General features: G+C 35.3%; 1 protein-coding gene across 1 annotated transcript in view; it reads right to left on the bottom strand.

The window, feature by feature from the left end:
* Positions 1 to 1,173: 1,173 nt before the first annotated feature.
* SMC5 (structural maintenance of chromosomes 5) overlaps positions 1,174 to 20,414 on the bottom strand; it is a 104,892-nt gene continuing 85,651 nt past the window's right edge. The window contains exons 12-23 of the mRNA XM_043486753.1: positions 17,809 to 17,982; positions 16,454 to 16,623; positions 13,951 to 14,074; positions 13,558 to 13,680; positions 9,476 to 9,601; positions 7,495 to 7,539; positions 6,950 to 7,045; positions 6,418 to 6,522; positions 6,108 to 6,227; positions 4,783 to 4,962; positions 4,608 to 4,703; positions 1,174 to 3,582 (exon numbers count right to left, since the gene is read on the bottom strand). Of these exons, the coding sequence (XP_043342688.1) occupies positions 3,439 to 3,582; positions 4,608 to 4,703; positions 4,783 to 4,962; positions 6,108 to 6,227; positions 6,418 to 6,522; positions 6,950 to 7,045; positions 7,495 to 7,539; positions 9,476 to 9,601; positions 13,558 to 13,680; positions 13,951 to 14,074; positions 16,454 to 16,623; positions 17,809 to 17,982 (1,503 nt within the window). The 3' untranslated portion in view covers positions 1,174 to 3,438. The remainder of the gene's footprint in view (positions 3,583 to 4,607; positions 4,704 to 4,782; positions 4,963 to 6,107; positions 6,228 to 6,417; positions 6,523 to 6,949; positions 7,046 to 7,494; positions 7,540 to 9,475; positions 9,602 to 13,557; positions 13,681 to 13,950; positions 14,075 to 16,453; positions 16,624 to 17,808; positions 17,983 to 20,414) is intronic.

The following is a 20,414-nucleotide window of genomic DNA, read 5'->3' on the forward strand; positions in this document are numbered from 1 at the left end:
GGGGTTCAAACTCCTCACTTCTCATCAAGCAGCTCTGGGCTTTCAGTTCTCTTCCAATTTTGGACCCACTGGGGGTGGGGTTTATGGTGAGTTTGTTCCAGCCTCTCCTACCTGCTTGCTTGATGTGTGGTTGTCACTCAGGCAGTGATGAAGAATTTCTATTATGTAACATAGACGCAGTGTGTCTGTGGCAAAAGATAAGTTCAGGATGTTCAGGATGTTTAACATCTTGAACTGGAATTACCACCCTGAACTAAGTTTCTTGACAGTGGAATCATATGCAGGCTGTATTTTTTATTCTTCAAAATATACATCATTGTGTTTTGCCAGTGGTATATTATTAGTGGCTTAGGGATGATACTTTGGGAGAAGGCAATGGCACCCCACTCCAGTACTCTTGCCTGGAAAATCCCGTGGATGGAGGAGCCTGGTAGGCTGCAGTCCATGGGGTCGCTAAGAGTAGGACACGACTAAGCAACTTCACTTTCACACATTGGAGAAGAAAATGGCAACCCACTCCAGTGTTCTTGCCTGGAGAATCCCAGGGACAGGGGAGCCTGGTGGGCTGCCGTCTATGGGGTCACACAGAGTCAGACACGACTGAAGTGACTCAGCAGCAGCAGGGATGACACTTTAGATGAGGGCAGTGGGGGGAGATACGTAGAAGTCTTGAAGGCTGTGACAACTGGATTTTTATGAGTGTGATGAAAGCCTACCAAGTCTTTCCCTCTGAAAACACTGTCAGCAAACCACAGGGTGACTCTCTGTATCATGGCAGAGACTCCTGCTTGTCTCTACTATTCACCCTCTCCCTCTTGAGTAACACAGCGGCTGAAATTTAACTAGGTACACAGCCATATAGGTGAAGATGCCATATTCAAGGCTCTCTTGCAGGCCATCTAAGGTTTCAACCTAAAAATATTTATACTTACCTTGTAACTGGTTTCTTTAGATGATTTAAATACCTTTATTTTTCTGGTATGGCTTTATAAAAGACTAGGATCACCTTGCAGCAAAACAAGGGACTAAATTTTCTATCCTTTTGAACACAGACTGCCAAACAGTATTCTGTAAATGGTAGGCATTCAGTAGACTTTTCAGCAAATCTGAAAACCAAAATGACTCTTTTATATACTTTGAATCTTTGTAAAACAGTGCTCATTTACAAAGACATACACTAAATGAAAATATGCATTTATTACCAACAAAGTAGCATTTCCCACAAAGAGTTTTTTTCCAGTTACACCTGCAGATACATAGTAGCAGGACAAGTTACACTTTTTTTTTTTTGGCCATGCTGCACAGCTTGCAGTATCTTAGTTCCCCGACCAGGACTGAACCTGGGCCCTTGGCAGTAAAAGCATGAAGTCCTAATCACTGGACCACCAGTAATTCCCCCAAATTACGTTTTTTTTAAGGATACTAAAAATTCATACTCCAAACAAAATAAACACACATCCAAAAGACAATTAGAAAGCAGCAAGAAACCTTTCCTTTTAATGCTAAAATCCTTAAGCAAATCAATTAAGATTTTGTCATTATAAATAATTGCTTGTCACCTTTTAGGGTTTTAAATATTTTATTCATCAAATGAGACTATTATATGAAGTTTTTACAACTTGTAATTAAAATCAACTTTTGCAGAAAATATGTGAAGTTTCAAGTGGCTGAGTTATTGTGCAGGACGTACTATTTTATTAATGTTAAAATACATAATTTATTCTTCGCAGCTCAACTTTCAGTGTAAAACCAAGTATTTGTCCACTAGAAAGATACAAATGCTTATAAACAAGGTTTGGAATAATTACTGGCATATGCAAACTGAAATAATCTTCAAACTTTTTTCACATTGATGATCATTTTGTAGAAATAAGATGACTGGCACTTAGACAATAAATGAACTACACCAAGCACATATTAGTAAAGGTACTTTGATGGAAAACAAAGTATTTAACAACAAAACATTTGGTAACAACGTTCATTTACTAACATGTTACCAACATTTTCAATGTTTACATGAGTTGTTTGCACTAGTAAAAATGTTATTTTAAAATAATATTTTCATAGTACATGCATTAGACTTAGTTTAAGAGGGGAAGGTTCTTTAAAATTTTTATGAAGAAAAAAATAGTTTTTTAAAGAGAAAATGTCCAAATAAGAGGACGTAGACATTATTTTTTGACTTAACAAGAATACAAATTTCAGTAGCTATTTAAGAACATACAAAACCCAAACTCAATACAATTCTTCAATTTAGTCAAGCTACCAAGTCAAAAAAATAATTGTCATTACCTCTACAGATCCAATCCACTTTTTAAAGATATGTCCTTGATCCAATTCTTTATTTTACAAGATTTTAAAGAATAGAATGTTTTGGCACTGTTAATTAGTATAACTCAGAGATAAACAAATGATTTTCTAATCTGATTCTTCCATGCTGCAAGAACAGTTTAAATTAGATTTTCTAAGATAATGGGGTAGAATCAACACTGTAAATTAGAAGGACCTACATAAGCTTAAGGTCTAAAAACAGTTATGGTTTTAAACAAATCAATGCTTTTGCTCACTCTACATAACACTGAGAAATTTCAAATATAAACTGTAGAAACCAGTATAAGAAATGTTAAGAAAAATTTTACTAAAAATAATTATAAAAATGCTTTAGAAATTTAAGATGTAAAAATTGACTTTAAATTAAAAAAAGAAAAAAAGATTAAGCCCGAAAAGACCCACCCACATTTTACAGGGTTATTCTTTCAAAACTCTTGCCACTTTATTCTCTGGCAATCTTTTGGCTGCATTTTGCATCATCTAGTGGCCATCTTGTGGCATTTTCAAAGAAGTCCTGCTACCAGTACTTTCCCCTCCTTTGAGATACCAATACAATTACAGTATCAAGTTTCATAAAACTTTTTTTTAAAAGGTTCCTAAAATCCCATTTCCTAGTGGAGATAAGGTAATCTTTTTAATAGGAAGAAATGAATAGATTTCTCATAAATTATTACTATACATTAGACATTTCCATATCAAATTTTAAAAATTAAATATAACACTGGGAGAAACTATGACTTAAGCTTTAGAGTCATCTTTAGACTCTAAAAGTAGTTAAAATTACATTGCAAGTAAAGCTCAGGGTTCCCATGTCAACTAAACTTCTTGTAACCAGTAACACTGTGTTCTGATTTAAGTAGGAAATACTGTCGAAGTGGGGACCCAGTCACTTACGGTCAGAGTGCTAAGGACTCAAGATTTAAATTTTACTACCAAATGATGTTCCACAGAAAGAAGTTATTATGGTCTCTCTTCATCAACCCATTTGTATCTAATAGCAGGTTTCAAAAATAACTGATCCTTTCGTCTTAATGAATCTAACTTTTATTCAGTTGAGCCACACTTACATATAGGATTTAACAGAAAAGTCCCAAAGTTCTTGCCCTTTCATTGAGAAGGCTGAGTGAATGTAATACGGCGCCGCCGCCTTTGGAAAGCCTTTAAATTCCATCTGTTTGGTTCCAGCATATGAGGACCATTGTAGACAAACAATACTGTCATCTTTTCAGAATAAGGAAGATTTTGAAGGAGCTGTGAAGTGTTAAAACAAACTGTTATGGAATGCTATATATTAAGCACAACTTTCTGAACTTGCATGTATATTTTATTTGTAAAATTAATGAAACTCTTAATGAAGTTCTCAACTCAACATACACCCTGCCGGATGGTGATTTTTACTTGAATCAGCACATCAGAAACCTGGCCTAAGGACTTGTCAACATATCTTAGGAGCCTTCTATATTCACAGGCCAATGGGATCATGCTGTTTCCTAGGTTGACCCTGGAAACGTATATCCTTCAGAACTTTCCTAGGGTAATTTCACTCTTTTATCCACAAAACACCTTTCAAGCAACTTCTATAGTCAGGTACTGTAGATCAGTAGCCTGAAAAGTGTATTAACAGAGTGGTTTGATTTATAGGCCAACAACAATAGGGTATTAACAGATCTAGCTATTCCACAGAGTATCTGCTGGAATAAGGAGAGATTATACTATTGAATAAAAAACTGAATTTAAGATAGGCTCTCCAATGAAATTTCTTTAAAAAAATCTGATTACATTTAATAAAAACATCTTTGATTGTTATACAGCAGTTTCATAATTAACCCATAGCACAAGAGGTAACAAAAGAAAATTTCCCATTGTAATGGTTCTATAAAGGTAAGTCTGTTTTTTATGTAAATAGAAGATTTTGAAGATACTTAGGATTTCCTCTGGGCCAGGACAGAGCAAAACAGGCCTTTCTGAGGAAATGAGGAGGACCAGTGCTATTTTTCAGTGCTAAGAGAGGAAGTTCCCTAGAAGAAGAATAAATGCCAAAAAAGCAGAGGAACCCTCAGTTCTAGAACAAAATGCTATGCCTACTACTTTCTTCCTCTAATGATAAGGTTTCTGATTAAGTATGTTATTGGAACTTGTTCCCCTTTACTATAATCTTTAGAATTCTATTTTGGGACTGTTCCTGCTCATATTTACACATACTGGGCCAAAATCTGCTACATGTTTTAGCCAGAAGGGACTTCCAAGTACGTATTTTTAGATTACTTATTACCTACCTTTGGTGTAATAAAGAAGTACTGAGATGTGTTTTCTTTGCAAGCAGTATTTACAACCATTTCAAACACTCTTCGTTCATTGATTGGGTCCATTCCCTAAAGAAAGACAATGATGATGATTAGATTTAAATCTATTACAAGATACAGTGAAACCCAATAAAAGAATAAGCTATACCTGATTGATTTCATCAACTACTCGGAATGGACATCTATTAAGCTCCTGAAGTGCCATCAAGTATAACATAGTAGAGACACTTCTTTCACCTCCACTTTGATGATGAGGAGTTAATTCATGCAGCTGAGTACTACTGCGAAATTTAACTCTAATTCGAATTCCATATTTATCATAGTCTTCCTACAAAACATTTAAAAGGTTGATGAAAGGTGAGTGTTTTCTCTGGCAATTTTATACTGTTTTTTTTAAAATAAACTGAAGTTCTTTACTCTTATAATGGACTTATTCATGATATCAGTTTTATCTAAATAGATCTTTGGAGACCTCTAGAGCTTGTAGAGAGCAAGTGGTTCTAATATTGTTTCAGTATAGAGTCAATAAAAAGTACCTGCTTTATAGAATGGTTCTGAAGATTAAAGAAGATAAACCTAGAAATGCTTGGCACAGTGTCTGGCACAAAGGAAATATATTACAAATTACATGTTATTACAATACATTTCTTCCTTCTATCAAACCCAGACTATGTTGATGATGATTCTCTTGGCAGGTCTAATATCTTATTAAAACTTACAGTTACATGATGTTTGCAATCCTTATGTTTCATAATAAACAGATAAAGAAGTAATGGGACAAAATTCCTAAGGAGAAATAAAGGCTCTACCTTGCTTTACGTTTCTTCCTTCTTAAAAGAAATGCTTTATTAGGGAAAAATTTCAACATTTACAAAATTAGAACTCCCAAATAAGCTCAATGTATCTACCATCAACTAGTCTCAACTGTGATCCATATATGACCAATCTTGTTTCATCTATAGCTCCACCCACTCCTATTTTACCCACAATTGCAATGCATGAAACGTACATAGTTCAAAAAATCAGTACCAAATTTTTTCAGTATTTTTGTTCTTGTGAACTCAAATTCTTGATCAAAAGGAAATCACTGGTACTATTCTATATTTCAGTTATGTTTGCCAATTTGTATATGACTCTTCAAAGTTGAGGAGTAGTGATTTCAAAAAGCAATGCATTTGTTCATGACAACTGAATAACCATTCAGCTATTCAGTTGGATATGAATTCAGTTAGGCTGGATATGAAAAGAGTCTGTAAGGTATTAGTTGCTAATCTCAGATGTCACCAAGAAGAAAATCCTCAAAACAACAAGTGACCCTGATGGAATCCTAGATACGGTCTCTTCTTTCCTTTGGACATTTTTTTTTAATAAGCAAAATTTTAAAATATACCTTTAGAGTAAATAAACAATTTACATATACTTTTAGCATATAATTAAAATTCTTGTCAGGAAACATATCAAATGCAATTTTACCTCATTTTCTGTATGGAGGTCAACTTCACCAGCACACTGCATAGAACTAAAAAAATAGCTAAATTTTTCGTTAATTTTTTCTACCAGCTCTTTTAAAGGATTAAGCCACCTTTCTTTTACCTGTAAGTAAAGCAATATAAAAATAAAAATGTAAAAGAAGTGTTATTACATTGATACAAGACTTTATATAAAACAAATTTAGTATCAATGTGGTCCTGAGAACATACATTTTTTTCTTAGAAATGTTATTTCATTTTGCATTATTCTACATTCCCATATTAATGCACATGAGAAAAAGTTGAATAATTACCTGTGAAATGTTTTCTCTGTATTTATCCAGTTCAACTTTCTTTATCTTTAGTTCCTCAGTTAATTGCTCTATTTCTTCTTCTCTTTTTGTGTATTCCACAACAACCTGGCAGAAAAAAAACCTTTAAGAATAATCTACCAAAGGATAAAGGTACAAAAAATTTTGCATCAATTAAAACATTAATTGAAAATGCCACTGTTTGTATGCAGTTAATTTATGTTCTTGTAACATACTAAAAAATGTCATTTTTTTAATTCTTAAAAAAGACATCTCAGTATTTCAGGTTAGCCCAAGTATTCTTTTTATAAAGGAAAGGCACAGAACACTGTGTTCCTTAGGAAGACTCTATTTAAAATTCTAATAGATTCAGAATCTGGCATTTAAAAGTACATTGTACTAGAGTTCTTGGTAATAATAAGCTAGGCAGCAGGAACAGAGTGGGAGGCAAGTGCTGGGGGGAACTGTGTGTGTGGGGCGGGGGCAGGGTGTGCTGTGATGGCGACTGCAGCAGGCATTAGGGGAAGACGCGTACTGTAGGATTGAGTCCTGTGAAGCAAGATGCTCTTGATCTTTCCTCAGTTAATAAAGCATCGATTTCATCCAAGGTGTTTGGAAGATCTTGGAAAGCCTAAAGAAGGAAAAAACTGTCCATTATTATGGGTAGTACAGTGAAAACAGTTCAACTCAAATAGTTTAAACGAAAATATTCTGTCGAGTGTCTGCTACATGTTGAACAGCATGCTAGCACAACACAGTAAGGAATCAAAAGAATTACAAACATGGCTTTTTGCTTTCAAAAAGGGGTTTATACTTTAGAAGAAAATAAAATGTATATACTTAGTAACATGAGCTAATACCTTAAGGCAATGTAATGATGTTGAGTATTAAAATAAGCAGTACATATCATACAGGTTATGGAATTTAGAGAAAGGAATTATCAGTTCATGCTACAGGAGCTACAAGAAACAGTAAGAGAATTCAGAGGCCTCAAATTCATCTCTGGGCCTTAAAGCAAACAGCTAGGGAAAAGTAAGGCAGAGGAGAGACGGGAGCTTGGAGAAAAAGAGCACTGCATACCATGGGGGGTGAGGAGTTGTGTCCATTTGGAATGGTGGGTACTTGCTGAATTGGTAGAATGGGTCCAGAATATGTGGGGCATTGAAAGAGAGCAAGAAGTTAGAACTTTATACTGTACTTGTGAAGAACTACAAAAGCATCCTAAGAATCCAATTACTTTGACAGTAGAATTTCACCACAGTACTATCTTCTGAGACCATATCATAGAGACAAATTAGAACAGGGTGGGGGCAGGCAAGCAGTACAATGTTTTGTCGGCACAACTTGCAAAAGCTTATGTACTACAATGTACAAAATCAATCTTAAAACTCTGAAAAAGATCCTAACATGCCACATTAATCTAATATCTTAACCTGTCTTTTTTTCCCTCTAACCTTCTGGAAAGCAGTTCAGCTTCTATAGGCTTTCAGATATTAAGTTCATTTTGTTGAAGCTGACTTGTCCTTTGAGTTTTGAACTCATGTGCCACACACTTATTTCATATCTTCATTTGATTCTAATAGACCAAACTTAAGATGGTGAAACAAATCTTCAACTTACCCACCTTCCCCACCAATTTGAGCAAACCTATTTGTCCTTCGAGCTTCTCCATCTCAGTAATTGGCAAAATTTAGGGATCCTCTCTCTACCCTTCAATTCAAATCCATTAGCAAGTCCTGCTGGTTCTGTCATTAAAAGATACCTCAAGTATGTAAACTGCTCTATCGTTTCTGTTTCCACTCTAATCCACACCACAATAGTCTCTTGCCTGGTCCAAAGCAATAATCTCCTAAATGGTCATCTTCCATTCTTGTATCCCTACTTTATTCTCCAGATTGCAGCTGGAGTGCTCTACAAACGGTTGTCCTACCTCTATCAATCTTCTGTTTAAAATTCTCCAGTGGACTTCATCTCAAAGTAAAGCCCAAATTCCTTCTGTGGTCTATAAGGCCCTATAGGATCTGACTTCTGCCCTCCTTGGATAATAAATTTTAGCCCCACTAAGATTCTTTCTATTCTGAAACAGGCCAAATATACTTCTGCCTCAAGAGCTTTGAATGAGCTGTTTTCTCTGCCTGGAATGCTTTTCCCTCAAACCTTCACTTGACTGATTTCTTCTGTTCATTCAGGACTCATCTAAAATAGTATCTTCTCAAAGGAGACTTCTCTGACACTAGCCTTTTACCTTGTATTATTATTCTTTTTAGCACCTCCTGCTATTCCCAACATAATCTATTTGCTTTTTGATTTGTTTTCCCCACCCTCCAGACTAGAATATAAATTTCAAGAGAGAAGAAAGTATGTGTTTTGTTTAATGTGTGATAGCAGGTAATCAAGGCATTACCCCTACCTGTCAGATAAAGCTTCAGGTCAAGGGGCTACCTACTCAATGGTAGAACTGGCAGGAAAGGGCAGTATCTTCTCATTTTACTAACTAAATGATATGTCAGAATATAAAGTACACATAATGAGAAGAAGGAAAGGCTCTTTTCTTTACCAACAGATGTTAGTCATAAAGAATCCACTCCCAAAGAACCCTAAATAAACACCCTGATTTCCAGGATAACATTTTCATTTTGTCTTTGTTTTTCTAACTATCACCTGTATGTACTGTTTCTTATATATCAATTACTAGTACAACTATATCCCATCTCCCAAACCTCTCCGAAAAAGGTGCTTGGGGAAAAAAGCTTTTTACTGGATAAATGTTTTGGTAGAAATAATTTTGCAAAATGATACCCATATCTGAATAATTTTGGTACTAAGCAATAAGATTGAATGGTGTCCATCTGAGTACCAGGAAGAAAAAAATTCATTGAGCAAAACTACATGCATACTCAGTTTAAAAATGGCGGCAGGGGTATCTCATTATTTATGGCAGATCATGTTTTTCATGGCCCTGTAAAATGCCTAACACACTTTTAACATTGTTTAAAAAAAAAATACTTAGTATTTTTAAGTTTAATGTTAATTTGTAGCATTATATACTTTTTATACTTACTGTCTGATATTCTTGAGGGACAGTCTGCTCTGCACCCAGGTTACATACTTGCCTGGCTCTCTTCATAAGTTCCTTGCATTTCTGCAATAATCTCTGTCTATTTTCATCCAACTCAATGAAATGTTGCTATTATAAGAAAAAGAAATATTTTGAAAATGTTTATGTTACTGTTCAATCAGAGGGTTCTTTTATTAATAAATATCACCACACTATATCACATATATTACGCATTTTGGTAACAGTAAGCAAATCATCCAAAAACCATATCTCAAATTATGACTGAGTTTATTGCTAAGGTAGAATTTGAACTTAAACTTCAAAATATATTGGGACATTAATAATACGGCATTCTTGAATCCCTAAAAGCTTTGAAATTTAAACTTAATTTCCTTTTTATGAAAGTTTAACCTATGTATAATTATACTCTAATAAAACAATATATACAATACATAGGCTTCATATCAGAAAACTCAGCAGAACCTTTAAATGATTCATGTAGTTATCATTTATTCATGGACCCATTCATTCCTTCACCAAATAATTACTGAGAACCTATTAAATATCAGTATTTTATCATGTATTGAGCATAGAAAGGTGAATAATAAGATGCACAGTCATTTTCATAAAGACACAGTACAGAAACATCCTTTGTATTTCTGCAGATTAAGTAAAAGAATTAAACTTGTGTAATCTTATTCACATCCATCATGCAGTGTGTGTCTGGTCCTTCCTCCCTCCCTCCCTTGTCAAATCTGGGGTTCAGACATCAGTGGTCTTCACAACGTTTAATATACAAGCTTGCAAGTTCTATTTCAATCAATCAAATAGTAAACAATGGTACTGGCAATAATACTGTTTACTTGGTAAAGGTCCCCTCCCTCCCCAAATACATATATATCATCTAAATCGAAGAAAAAGTCTTTCCTGAAGTTCAGTTTTTGCGGGAGAGTAGCGAGCAGGTAGGTAGAGTAAAGAACATTATATGAAAGCACAATTTCTAAATTTGATAGTAGGATAAAAAGTAAATTTAGCAACTTCCAGTTCTTATAATATGAATCTTGAGGTAAATCCATACATGTTTCCTGCTAGGGAGCGCACTAAGCATCTTGATGTATTATTAAACTTACTATCACAATAGCCCTGCTATTGTGTTAGGTAGGTATTATAATATCTGTGGCTGAAGACAACAGGCTTGGAGTGGTCAGGAAATCTGCCCAAAGTAAAAAACCAAGTAACATGTTCATCCATCTGTCCACCTCCATATCTGGATTTATGTGCAGTCAGCTTATCAACTTGTAAAAATATTCCAGATGGTAGTGACATACCTCTGGAAATATTTAATGGGTTTGGATCCCTTTTCCACTATTTGCCCTCCAATAATTTGAGGACGTTATTAAACTCAATGGTGTTTAGTTATCCCTAAGTTCCTTCATGAACACAACTCGTAGTGAAATTCTGTGTCCATCTTTTTTGTGTATGAATTTGTTTTTCATGATCAGGGTAAAAGACAAACCCCAAAGTAGGGTGAGGGGAAGAAAAGGAAGGAAGGAAATGATCTCCTTTTGTTTCAAATGAAGAACAGCAAGAATAATAAAGAAGAGCAAGTGTGGGCAAGTGACAGAAAACGTGAGAAGAAAAAAGAGCAAATGGAAGACAAAATGAACTACTATAGACTCACTCTTCTCTGTATCTCTCACTCATCACTCTTGACTATTTAAAATGCACAGCTGGTGACTATGATCAGTCAGTAACAAACACTTACCAAAACACAGTGCAAGAAAGAAAAGAACCCTACAAAAGGGTTGGTAAGACAATTATAAATAAAAAGCATTTAATAATTTTCAGATTAACATATAAAAAAGAGAAATAATGATGTAAAATATTGCTGAGAAAATAGAAAATAAAGTCAGGGGAAGTATCAAGAAGATTAGTATGGAAAAACCTGTCAGAGTTTGTGTATATATCCAGGTAAAAAACCTAGTGTGACAAGTAGCTAATGAGATTATATTTCCCTGGACAATATAATTAAGAACCTTTCTACTCGCCAGAGTAATCAGCTCAACTCAAAAATATTACTGTGTCTGCTGCTACTAACAATATGGACAGGAGACTCCCCTGTCAGGTTAGGGAAGGCAGCAGGTGTAGAAGTCTTTATTCTGATTATGTATGTAGATGTATGCTAAACATCCTTCCATTTTTATTTGAAAGATTATTTATGCACAAATATCTTATATAATATCCTTGTGGCCTGAGTATCTTTGACATACTAGTTCCTACTATAAACAATATTGAAATTCTCCCTCACTTCCCTCTCCTGAACCATCTAATCTGAGGTAGTATCCTTTTATTTCCTCATAGTACCTACAGGACAGTCAGCAAATATACTGTTTTACTTACACTGTCTCCCTTCCTGTGTTTGAGCGCTGTGCCTTTAGCTACCGTGTCGGCCTTCTGACCACATGACACACGCCTGCTATCTCCTTAGCCTGCCCAGTGGTTCTAGTTCTCCTCTAAGCTACTCTGCTCTGCAAGGCAGTTTCAGGTGAGCTGCTAGTTCACGGGACCTCAATCACCCCAGCACCACCTGACCTTTCTGGAATCTAAAAGTCACCTTCCAGTTTCAGTTGCTCTGAAATTGGTCTGCTGAGCTTTCCACACCAAATGGGGCCTCTTTTCTTAAAAGATGAGAACCTGCTGGTGACTTAATTTTTGGATTCTTTGAGCTTTCTCTGTTTCTTACCACATACTTGCAATACCACACCAGTCTTGATGCTGCTGCTGACTATCTTACCCACCTGTACTCTGGGGTTCATGGGTGTTGTAAAACACAGAACTTGACTGATGTTTGTCCCTGGTTCTCGGGAGGAAGACTGTAAAATCCTAGGAATTTTCTGAGTGATAGAAGTGTCTGAGTTTATGCTAAGGAGTGACACAGAATGGGGGAAGTCAATGCCAGAAAGACAAATCATGTGACTAAAGGGTTGGGGCTTTGAGTCTTATTATTACCCCCACCCAGTTTCTTAAACTGCAGAGAGAAGGGCTAGAGCCCAAGTTTAGCCATATGGCCAATGATCCAATCAGTCATGCCTAGGTAATCAACCTGGTAAAAATTCCAAACACTGATGTGCTATGAGAGCAATAAATTATTTCACCAGAAAAGGGCACAGAAACGGTGTGCAGGACCCTCCCCGCCCTATATACCTCTTCACTTGACTAGTAGGGATTTGTATTGTTTATATAATAAAACTGTAATGGTTAAGAACAGCCTTTTCTTCAGTTCTGTGAGCCACTCCAGTTAATTACCGAACTTGGGGAAGCCATGAGAACCCTTGAATCAGTCACCAGTAGGTCAGAAGTGCAGGTGGCATCTGAAGGGCAGTTTTATTAAGCACTAAGCCTTTAACCTAGCCTCATGCTAATCCTGGGTGATGAGTGTGAGAATACGCTGCAGTACACCTACAGGGACACCTTTAAGCCGAGTCTGTTGTCTACACTGTCCCTGGGCTTGCTGTTATCATAGTATCCCAGCTGCTCTTCTATTTTGGAGTAAGGATTTGAAAGACTCAAAAACTATGTCACTCTTATTACCTCATTTTGTTGCTTGGTCTTCTTTGGAATTTATGTTAACTTAGTACATCACCCCCTACCCTCCCCCATTTCAATATTTATCATTAACAGAAGATTAAATCACCAGGATCACACACTAAGGCCATTCTTAGTATTGACTGGAACTCATCTATAGTTTATGGGATACAAACTGCAATAAAAGCTATTAGTTGCTTCTTGGCAACAGTACTAACTATAATTTGTATCGGCTAAGAAAGCAGACATGGTGAGATTTTGGTTTTCAAATGACTAAATCAGGTACTCTTTTTGTTATTTAATTGGGGAAGGGTAGTAATAATAAAAAAGGTACACAGAGGGTTTCAAATATTTCTAATCAGCAGAGTGCATGAAATCTGTAAATTAAAGAGCATACCAAAACCTGCACACTGCAAGGCACGATATATAAATACACATGTGTATATAGCTTTCAAACTGGTCTGAAGTCCCAAAATAAAAAATAAAAGCAAAAACTTTACCTCTGTGATACGTAGCTGCGATGAGGTTGCCATATAATCTGATTCTAATTTGTTCTTCTCAGAGATCACCGTAGTATTTTGAAGAATTAAATCTACTTTTTGTATATGTAAAGCAGTACAATTCTAGGAATAAAAACCTCTATGAGTTTTATTTTACAATATAATTTCTTAACATTTTTCTAATGTGATTGATACTTCTCTTCAATCTTAAATAGTTCTCCTTTGAGTCATTTGAAATAAAACAATTTAGCCTAATGAGTACTTTTAATCAATTTACTGATCTATAAAGAGAAATGTCAAACAGAAAGCTGAAATTACTAATAAAAATCTCTTGCTAAGATTTTACTATTGACTTGCAACCAAAAAAAAATGACTAAAATGAAAATGTCTTACCTTTATCAGGTTTGTTAATTCAGTAACAAGTTTTGCTTTCTGAACATTTATTTCTTTGATTTTGGTACTTGCTTTTCGTTCTTCCTCTTCAAGATTGCAGGTGTCCTGTTCCATCAGCTTTAAACTGTATGTAATGCATAATGATGTAGAAATCAGAGAAAACACAAGGATTGAGCTCAATTCTCAGGTTTCCTGCTGCTTTATGGTCCATGTAGCAATGCTACTCAGATGTTAACTGATAGCTTCCTGATTAAATCATCATTTTATGCAACCACTCAGGATTGAAAACTATTTGTTGAGATGTATCAAATGCCCAGCGTAGTCTAGGTAATGCTAGTGCTAATGGTATAGGATCTAGAGTCAGAAAGTTGGGTTTAAACTTCCTCTTTGCCACCAATGAGCAGTACAACTGAACAAGCTACTCTTCTAAGCTTTGGTTTCCTCATCTATAAACTGTAAATAAAAATAGTGCTTCTGCAGGGCTTTGGTGAAGACTAAAAAAAGGCAAATTATGCAACACACTTAGTATAATGTCTGGTCCATAAGTGATAAGCATTCTTTATAAAAACAGTCCCTTCCCTTAAGGAGCTTAACTGTGGCAATCTAATAGGTAAAATAATGATGAAGAGACAATACAACAATTCTAAAAGTTAATACTTTGCTTTTTAACATGGAGACACAAAGGCTGAGAAGTTTACTTAAGTTACCTAACAATACAGATACTAAATTTTAAGATTTGTTTGACATCTTAACAACAACAAAAAGTTCTTTCCACTACAGGGAAAAATCCAAGATGGAAGCAATAAAAACAAGAATAAACAAGTTCAGTGGATGTTGTCAACAGTGGGCTGAATGGTGAGTGAAGAGTGTGTCGGGGCAGAGAGGGAGGAAATTAGAATGCGTGGAGTGAAAGAAGATTTTGAAAAACGTGAAGGACAAGCTAAAGGAAAGCAGTATTTAAATTTCATACAGTAAAGGTAGGAAGCCACCAGAGATATTTTGAAAGGGGGCAGGACCATGAAAAGATGATAAACTTGAAGACAGTATTCTCTATGCACTGAAGGGAGGCGACCAGTCAGGGGGAGCCCACTAACCACGCCCCCACTGCAGTGTTCCAGAGCAACTGCAGACACGAGACAGCAGGATGGCAATGCATGTGAAAGGTTAGCTCACTACACAATTCAACATCATAAGGAGAAAGTTTAGTTTCAGACCATGAGTTCAATACAGCAGTGCAACAGTAAAAGGCTGACTTGTGGATGACTAAAGATAAAAGTGAAGGGTTTATGTAGAAAAGAATTCTAGGCAGTTAAGACTCAGCAGATATATCTTCTTTTAAGCAACCAAGGTACATACACTACTGACTTTTAAAAGTTAACGGGCATTTTGCTTAAAAAAAAAACAAACCCAAAATTTCTAGAAGCATTTTAAATATTCAACTTATGTGTTTAGAAACACTATTATATTAGATCAAGGTAAATTTATACTGTACTCAAGGCAATGAGCTGTCATTTATTATGTCTTTAATACCTATATCTTTATTCTATAGGAAAGAAGCATAAAAGAACAATCACCAAAAAAGGTCTGCATTGTGTCCTGAAAGGGGCATGGGAAAAACTTTGAAACTGGAAATCACTTTCCTCTCCCCTGGACTGAACACCCTAACAGCTTTTATCTGATCTTATATATTCCAAGTTTCCACAAAACATCTAAGTTCAAAATAAAACTTACAATCAGTTCTGAGAACAATTGCCTGGGATCTCACAGTAAGCTAGCATAATGTAACAAAGTCATTCATGGGTAAAAGATGCACTTATGGTAATGTTCAGAGTATATTTCTTCATTAATGATTTCAGTTTCCATGTTGCAGTTAAACGTTAACAAACCACACTTTGGCAAGTTTTGATGTAACATTAAAGAATACATATGCTGACAAGTCTATTAAAGCAGTCCTCTCTTTCCTAATTGCATATATATGTGGGTCCAGATTTTCTTCATATACATCAACCAAAATATCTCATAACCAAGTGAATGCAGAAGCACTTATGAAAAAACTAACTTCATCTAACGAGATTTACAAATGTAAAAGTAATGTCCCTCTTCTTGCGAAATGTATTTTGTTTGGAAAATTGTCTCATATTTTTTGTTAACATATAACAAATTTATCATTTTAACATACTATTTAATTTCTAATTTGGTAAATATCAGTAGATATAATCCATATAAACAAAACTTTCTCAAGGTCCTCAATAATTTTTGAGAATATAATGGGGTCTGGGGATGAAAACAGCTGATCAAGGAACAGAAAAGTCTGTAACACTTAAGATTCCCCCCGCTTTGTCCTGTGCTTTGTGTAGAAGGGTTTGAGTTTGAGAGAGAGATTCTACACAGCATGCTGGTGGGAACTGTGTTGTCATTACAAGGTATGTATAACTAATAATATCCTTATAGTGCATTTGTATCACCCTCCCAACCCCCCAGCACAGAATAGGCTGAAAGATACCTTCCTAGTTTGGAACTAATTTTTTGTTCCAGTTGTCTTTTCTTGGTTTTCCTTTCAAGAAGCTCCTTCTTCTTTTGTCTAAGTTCATTATCTTTGTGTTCCAGATGCTTGTTTGTCTCACGTAAGGCAATCAATCCTGATTCTACTGCTTGCAATTTTCTATTAATTTCCTATGGAATATGCAACATTGTTAGTATATTTAAAAAACAGACTAGTTAAAGTATTATAAACTAATATTTTTAAACACTCAAATCAAAATAACCAATCTTTAACTTCAATAAAAGATGTAACACCATAATTCTGACATGAATCATACCAATGTCTTCTTAAGTCAATCTTCCAAGACAACAGAAATAAAAGCAAAAAAAAAGCACAAATGGACTTAAACTTACAAGTTTTACACAGTAAAGGAAACTATAAACAAAATGACAACCTGTGGACTGGGAAAAAATATTTGCAAAGGATGTGACTGACAAGGACTTAATTTCCAAAATATACGAAACAGCTCAGTAACATAAACACAATCCAAACACTAAATGAGCAGAAGACTTACATAGATATTTCTCCAAAGAAAAACAAATGGCTAATAGGCACATGAAAAGATGCTCCACATTGCTAATAATATCAGAGAAACGCAAATCAAAACTAAAACAGAGTACAACCTCATAACACTCAGAATGGCCATCATTTAAAAAAGTAAACAATAAATGGTGGAGAGGGGGTACAGAAAGGGGAACCCTCCTACACTGTTGGTGAGAATGTAAACTGGTTCAGCCATCATGGAAAATAGTTACCATATGGTCCAGCAATCCCACTCCTGGGCATACATCCAGACACAACTATAATTTGAAAAGATACATGCACCCCAATGTTCACAGCAGCACTATTTACAACAGCCAAGACATGGATACAATCTAAATGTCCATCAACAGGTGAATGGATAAAGAACAGTACATTCAATGAATGGTATATCCAATGAAATAATACTTAGCCATAAAAGAATGAAATAATGCTATCTACAACAATATACTAGGTTAAGTAAGTCAGAAAAACAAATACCATATCACTTATATTGACAATCTAAAATGTGACACAAATTTCCTAATAAAACAGACTTGGATGCAGAGAACAGATTCCCAGTTGCCAAGGGAAAGGGTGAGGTGGAGTCGGATGGATTAGGGTTTTGAGATTAGCAGATACAAACTATTATACACAGAATGGATAAGCAACAAGGTCCCACTGTATAGCACAGGGAACTATATTCAATATCCAGTATCAAACCACAATGAAAAAAAATATAACTGAGTCAGTTTACACAACACTGTAGATCAACTGTAAAATAAAAAATGACCAACCTTTAACTGTTCTTCTAAGTGTCGTCTTTGCTCTAGATCCACGGTGACTGTGAGAAACTGGGCTACTTTTAGGGATGTGTTACTTGAAATGACTTTGTTTGAATAAAAAGAAGTTTTCACCACATACTTTTCTTCTGCTGTATAAATTTGTTTTAATCGGGTTTCATGTATTACCTATAATGTAAAATAAACATTTAGCAGACATCTAAGAATTATCAGATGGGGCTTCCCCGGTGGCTCAGACAAAGAATCCGCTTGAAATGCGGGAGACCTGGGTTCGATCCCTGGGTTGGGAAGATCCCCTGGAGGAGGGCATGGCAACCCACTCCAGTATTCTTGCCTGGAGAGTCCCCATGAGAAGCCTAGTGAGTTACAGTACATGGGGTCATAAAGAGTCAGACATGACTGAGCGACTAAGCACAAGAATAATTATAACATTAAAAAAAAAAGGACTAAAGAATTAAAAATACAGATCAAGTGAAATACAGATCAAGTGAATTTTAGATCAAAATAGATTTATTTTCATTTTTTAAAAGAAATGTAATCCAACATCTCTAAAAAGGTGAGTGATAAATTTCAGGTTATTATTTTGGAAAAAAACACTAAGGAAGAGAACTGGGAGAAAACTGAAACAACTACCAAAGTTAGCCATATTTCTACTTTACTACACAATCTCTCCCAAGTAGGTGTACTTTTGGGGAGTCGGTTGCCCAGCAGAATGAAGTCTGTTATCTCAATTAACACATGTACTCTCCTTCCCCTTAGTTATATTGTTCAAAGATACATAATCTTACATTTAATTCCTATACATTTGGGGAATACTTAACGCACATACTTTTCAAGGATTTCAAGGACTTCTTTTTGCATTTTTGGGGAGAGTTTTTCTCTCAAGAATTTATTAAGGAGTTTTATAAACTACGCACATTCTAAACACCGTAACATTGTTGGATTGGTTTCTGTATATTTATAAAGAATAGGCTGCTGTAATGTAGTTTTTTCCAGTCTCTAAAGGTTTATTACCAGTATTCTTGTGGCTTGTTTCTCTGCAGAAGTTTACAGTCTAAGTGATGAGACAGGACATATTTAAACATACTTAGCTTCACAGGGTATAAACTAGCATCCACAAACGGTCAGTAATTTGAAATGAAAGGAGAGCCCACATGACGTTGGCCTACCCACCACGTGTCATGAAGATAATCATTTACAGGGTCTAAAATGTCACAATTTGATAATAAAGCAAATCTTACACTAAAGAATGCTATTTTTTTCTACGGGAGAAATACGACCATTGTTGTCAGGAGGTAGACACGAAACGTTTAGATAGTAAATTTCTTCAGTGCAGGTTTGTGTTTTCTGAAAGATGGCCAAGACAATGTTAAGGGCTTCACTAGGTGTCTGACTTTGCTTTTCTATATACCATGTTTTTTTTCTAGTATAGACAGTAGAGTTAAAGCTCTTTAGGTGACCTAAACAGAATGTTAAAAAGTAAAGCACATAAAAATATTTCAACTTGAAGAACTGTTCAAAGAATGAAAGGATTTTCCAAGTGCAATACTATCCTTTTTTGCACCAGAGTAAAGCTATGAAAGCCCTTAGCAAATTTTCTAGTCTTTCTGCAATAGTAAAGAATGCCTACTATCCTAACCTTAAGAGGTAGCACCCTACCTACCCCTGAAGTTATGACAGAAATTGGATGGTCTGTGCATGTTGTCTTCTTTTTTTAAACCCCATCAATGAGTATTAAAGAGTGGTCCACACACACAGTTCTATTTTTTTGGTTTCCCCAAATGATCACCATAATATGATATGCAACTTAATAATTTGCTTGTCTTCGCAAAATGGGTTAGTAATGAGGCCCCATTTCTATCTTCTGTTAATGAGGTATACAAAGGCGCCAGACTACAAGTGAATATTCTAGGGATACTTGTAGACTGGCTGTTAAAAACTTAAAACACATTCTCTAATAAATTCAGTGTTATAAACAGCAGTTAGGTCTGTAAATGCATACAAGCAGTATTAGTATTATGGACAAATCTGGCTGTTTCTCCCTGTAACTAAGAGGTGGTTTGGAGTCTTGGAGACTACTGGTAAGGAGAAGAAAACTTGAAGCAGCATCAGAGAACCTAGGAACCTAAGAGTTTATGTGGCTGTCAGATAAGAAAAGGAGATCCTCTTAAGAGTGGTCATTCACTTATGAGATAATCTTAAAAGGAACTTTAAGGGGAGGGCTTACCAGAACAGTTCTATATCCTAGCCTACCATCCTAAAGTATAATCTGTTTGAAAAATAATCTAGAATACAAGAATTTAAATGAATAAACCATTAATGTTTGAACAAATGTTTGTCAAGCAAAGCAGAATTCAGTAAGAGTCAGGTGTCTCTTTTCAGGCTTTAATTTAGTTACCCTACAGGTATTAAGTATTTATTTAGGTAACTCCACATCCTTATTGTCATAAAGTATTAGTCAACATTCACTGTCCTATGTAATATCAGAAATGTAAAATTATTATTATAAGGTAATTCCTGTTTAGTTAAAAACAATGACAGGTTTCTTTAAATTTCTCACAAGTTTTCCTTGACTTTAGTAAGTTTTAACAAAATTACAT

The sequence above is a fragment of the Cervus canadensis genome, chromosome 14, assembly GCF_019320065.1.
Source record: "Cervus canadensis isolate Bull #8, Minnesota chromosome 14, ASM1932006v1, whole genome shotgun sequence".
NCBI lineage: Eukaryota > Metazoa > Chordata > Mammalia > Artiodactyla > Cervidae > Cervus > Cervus canadensis.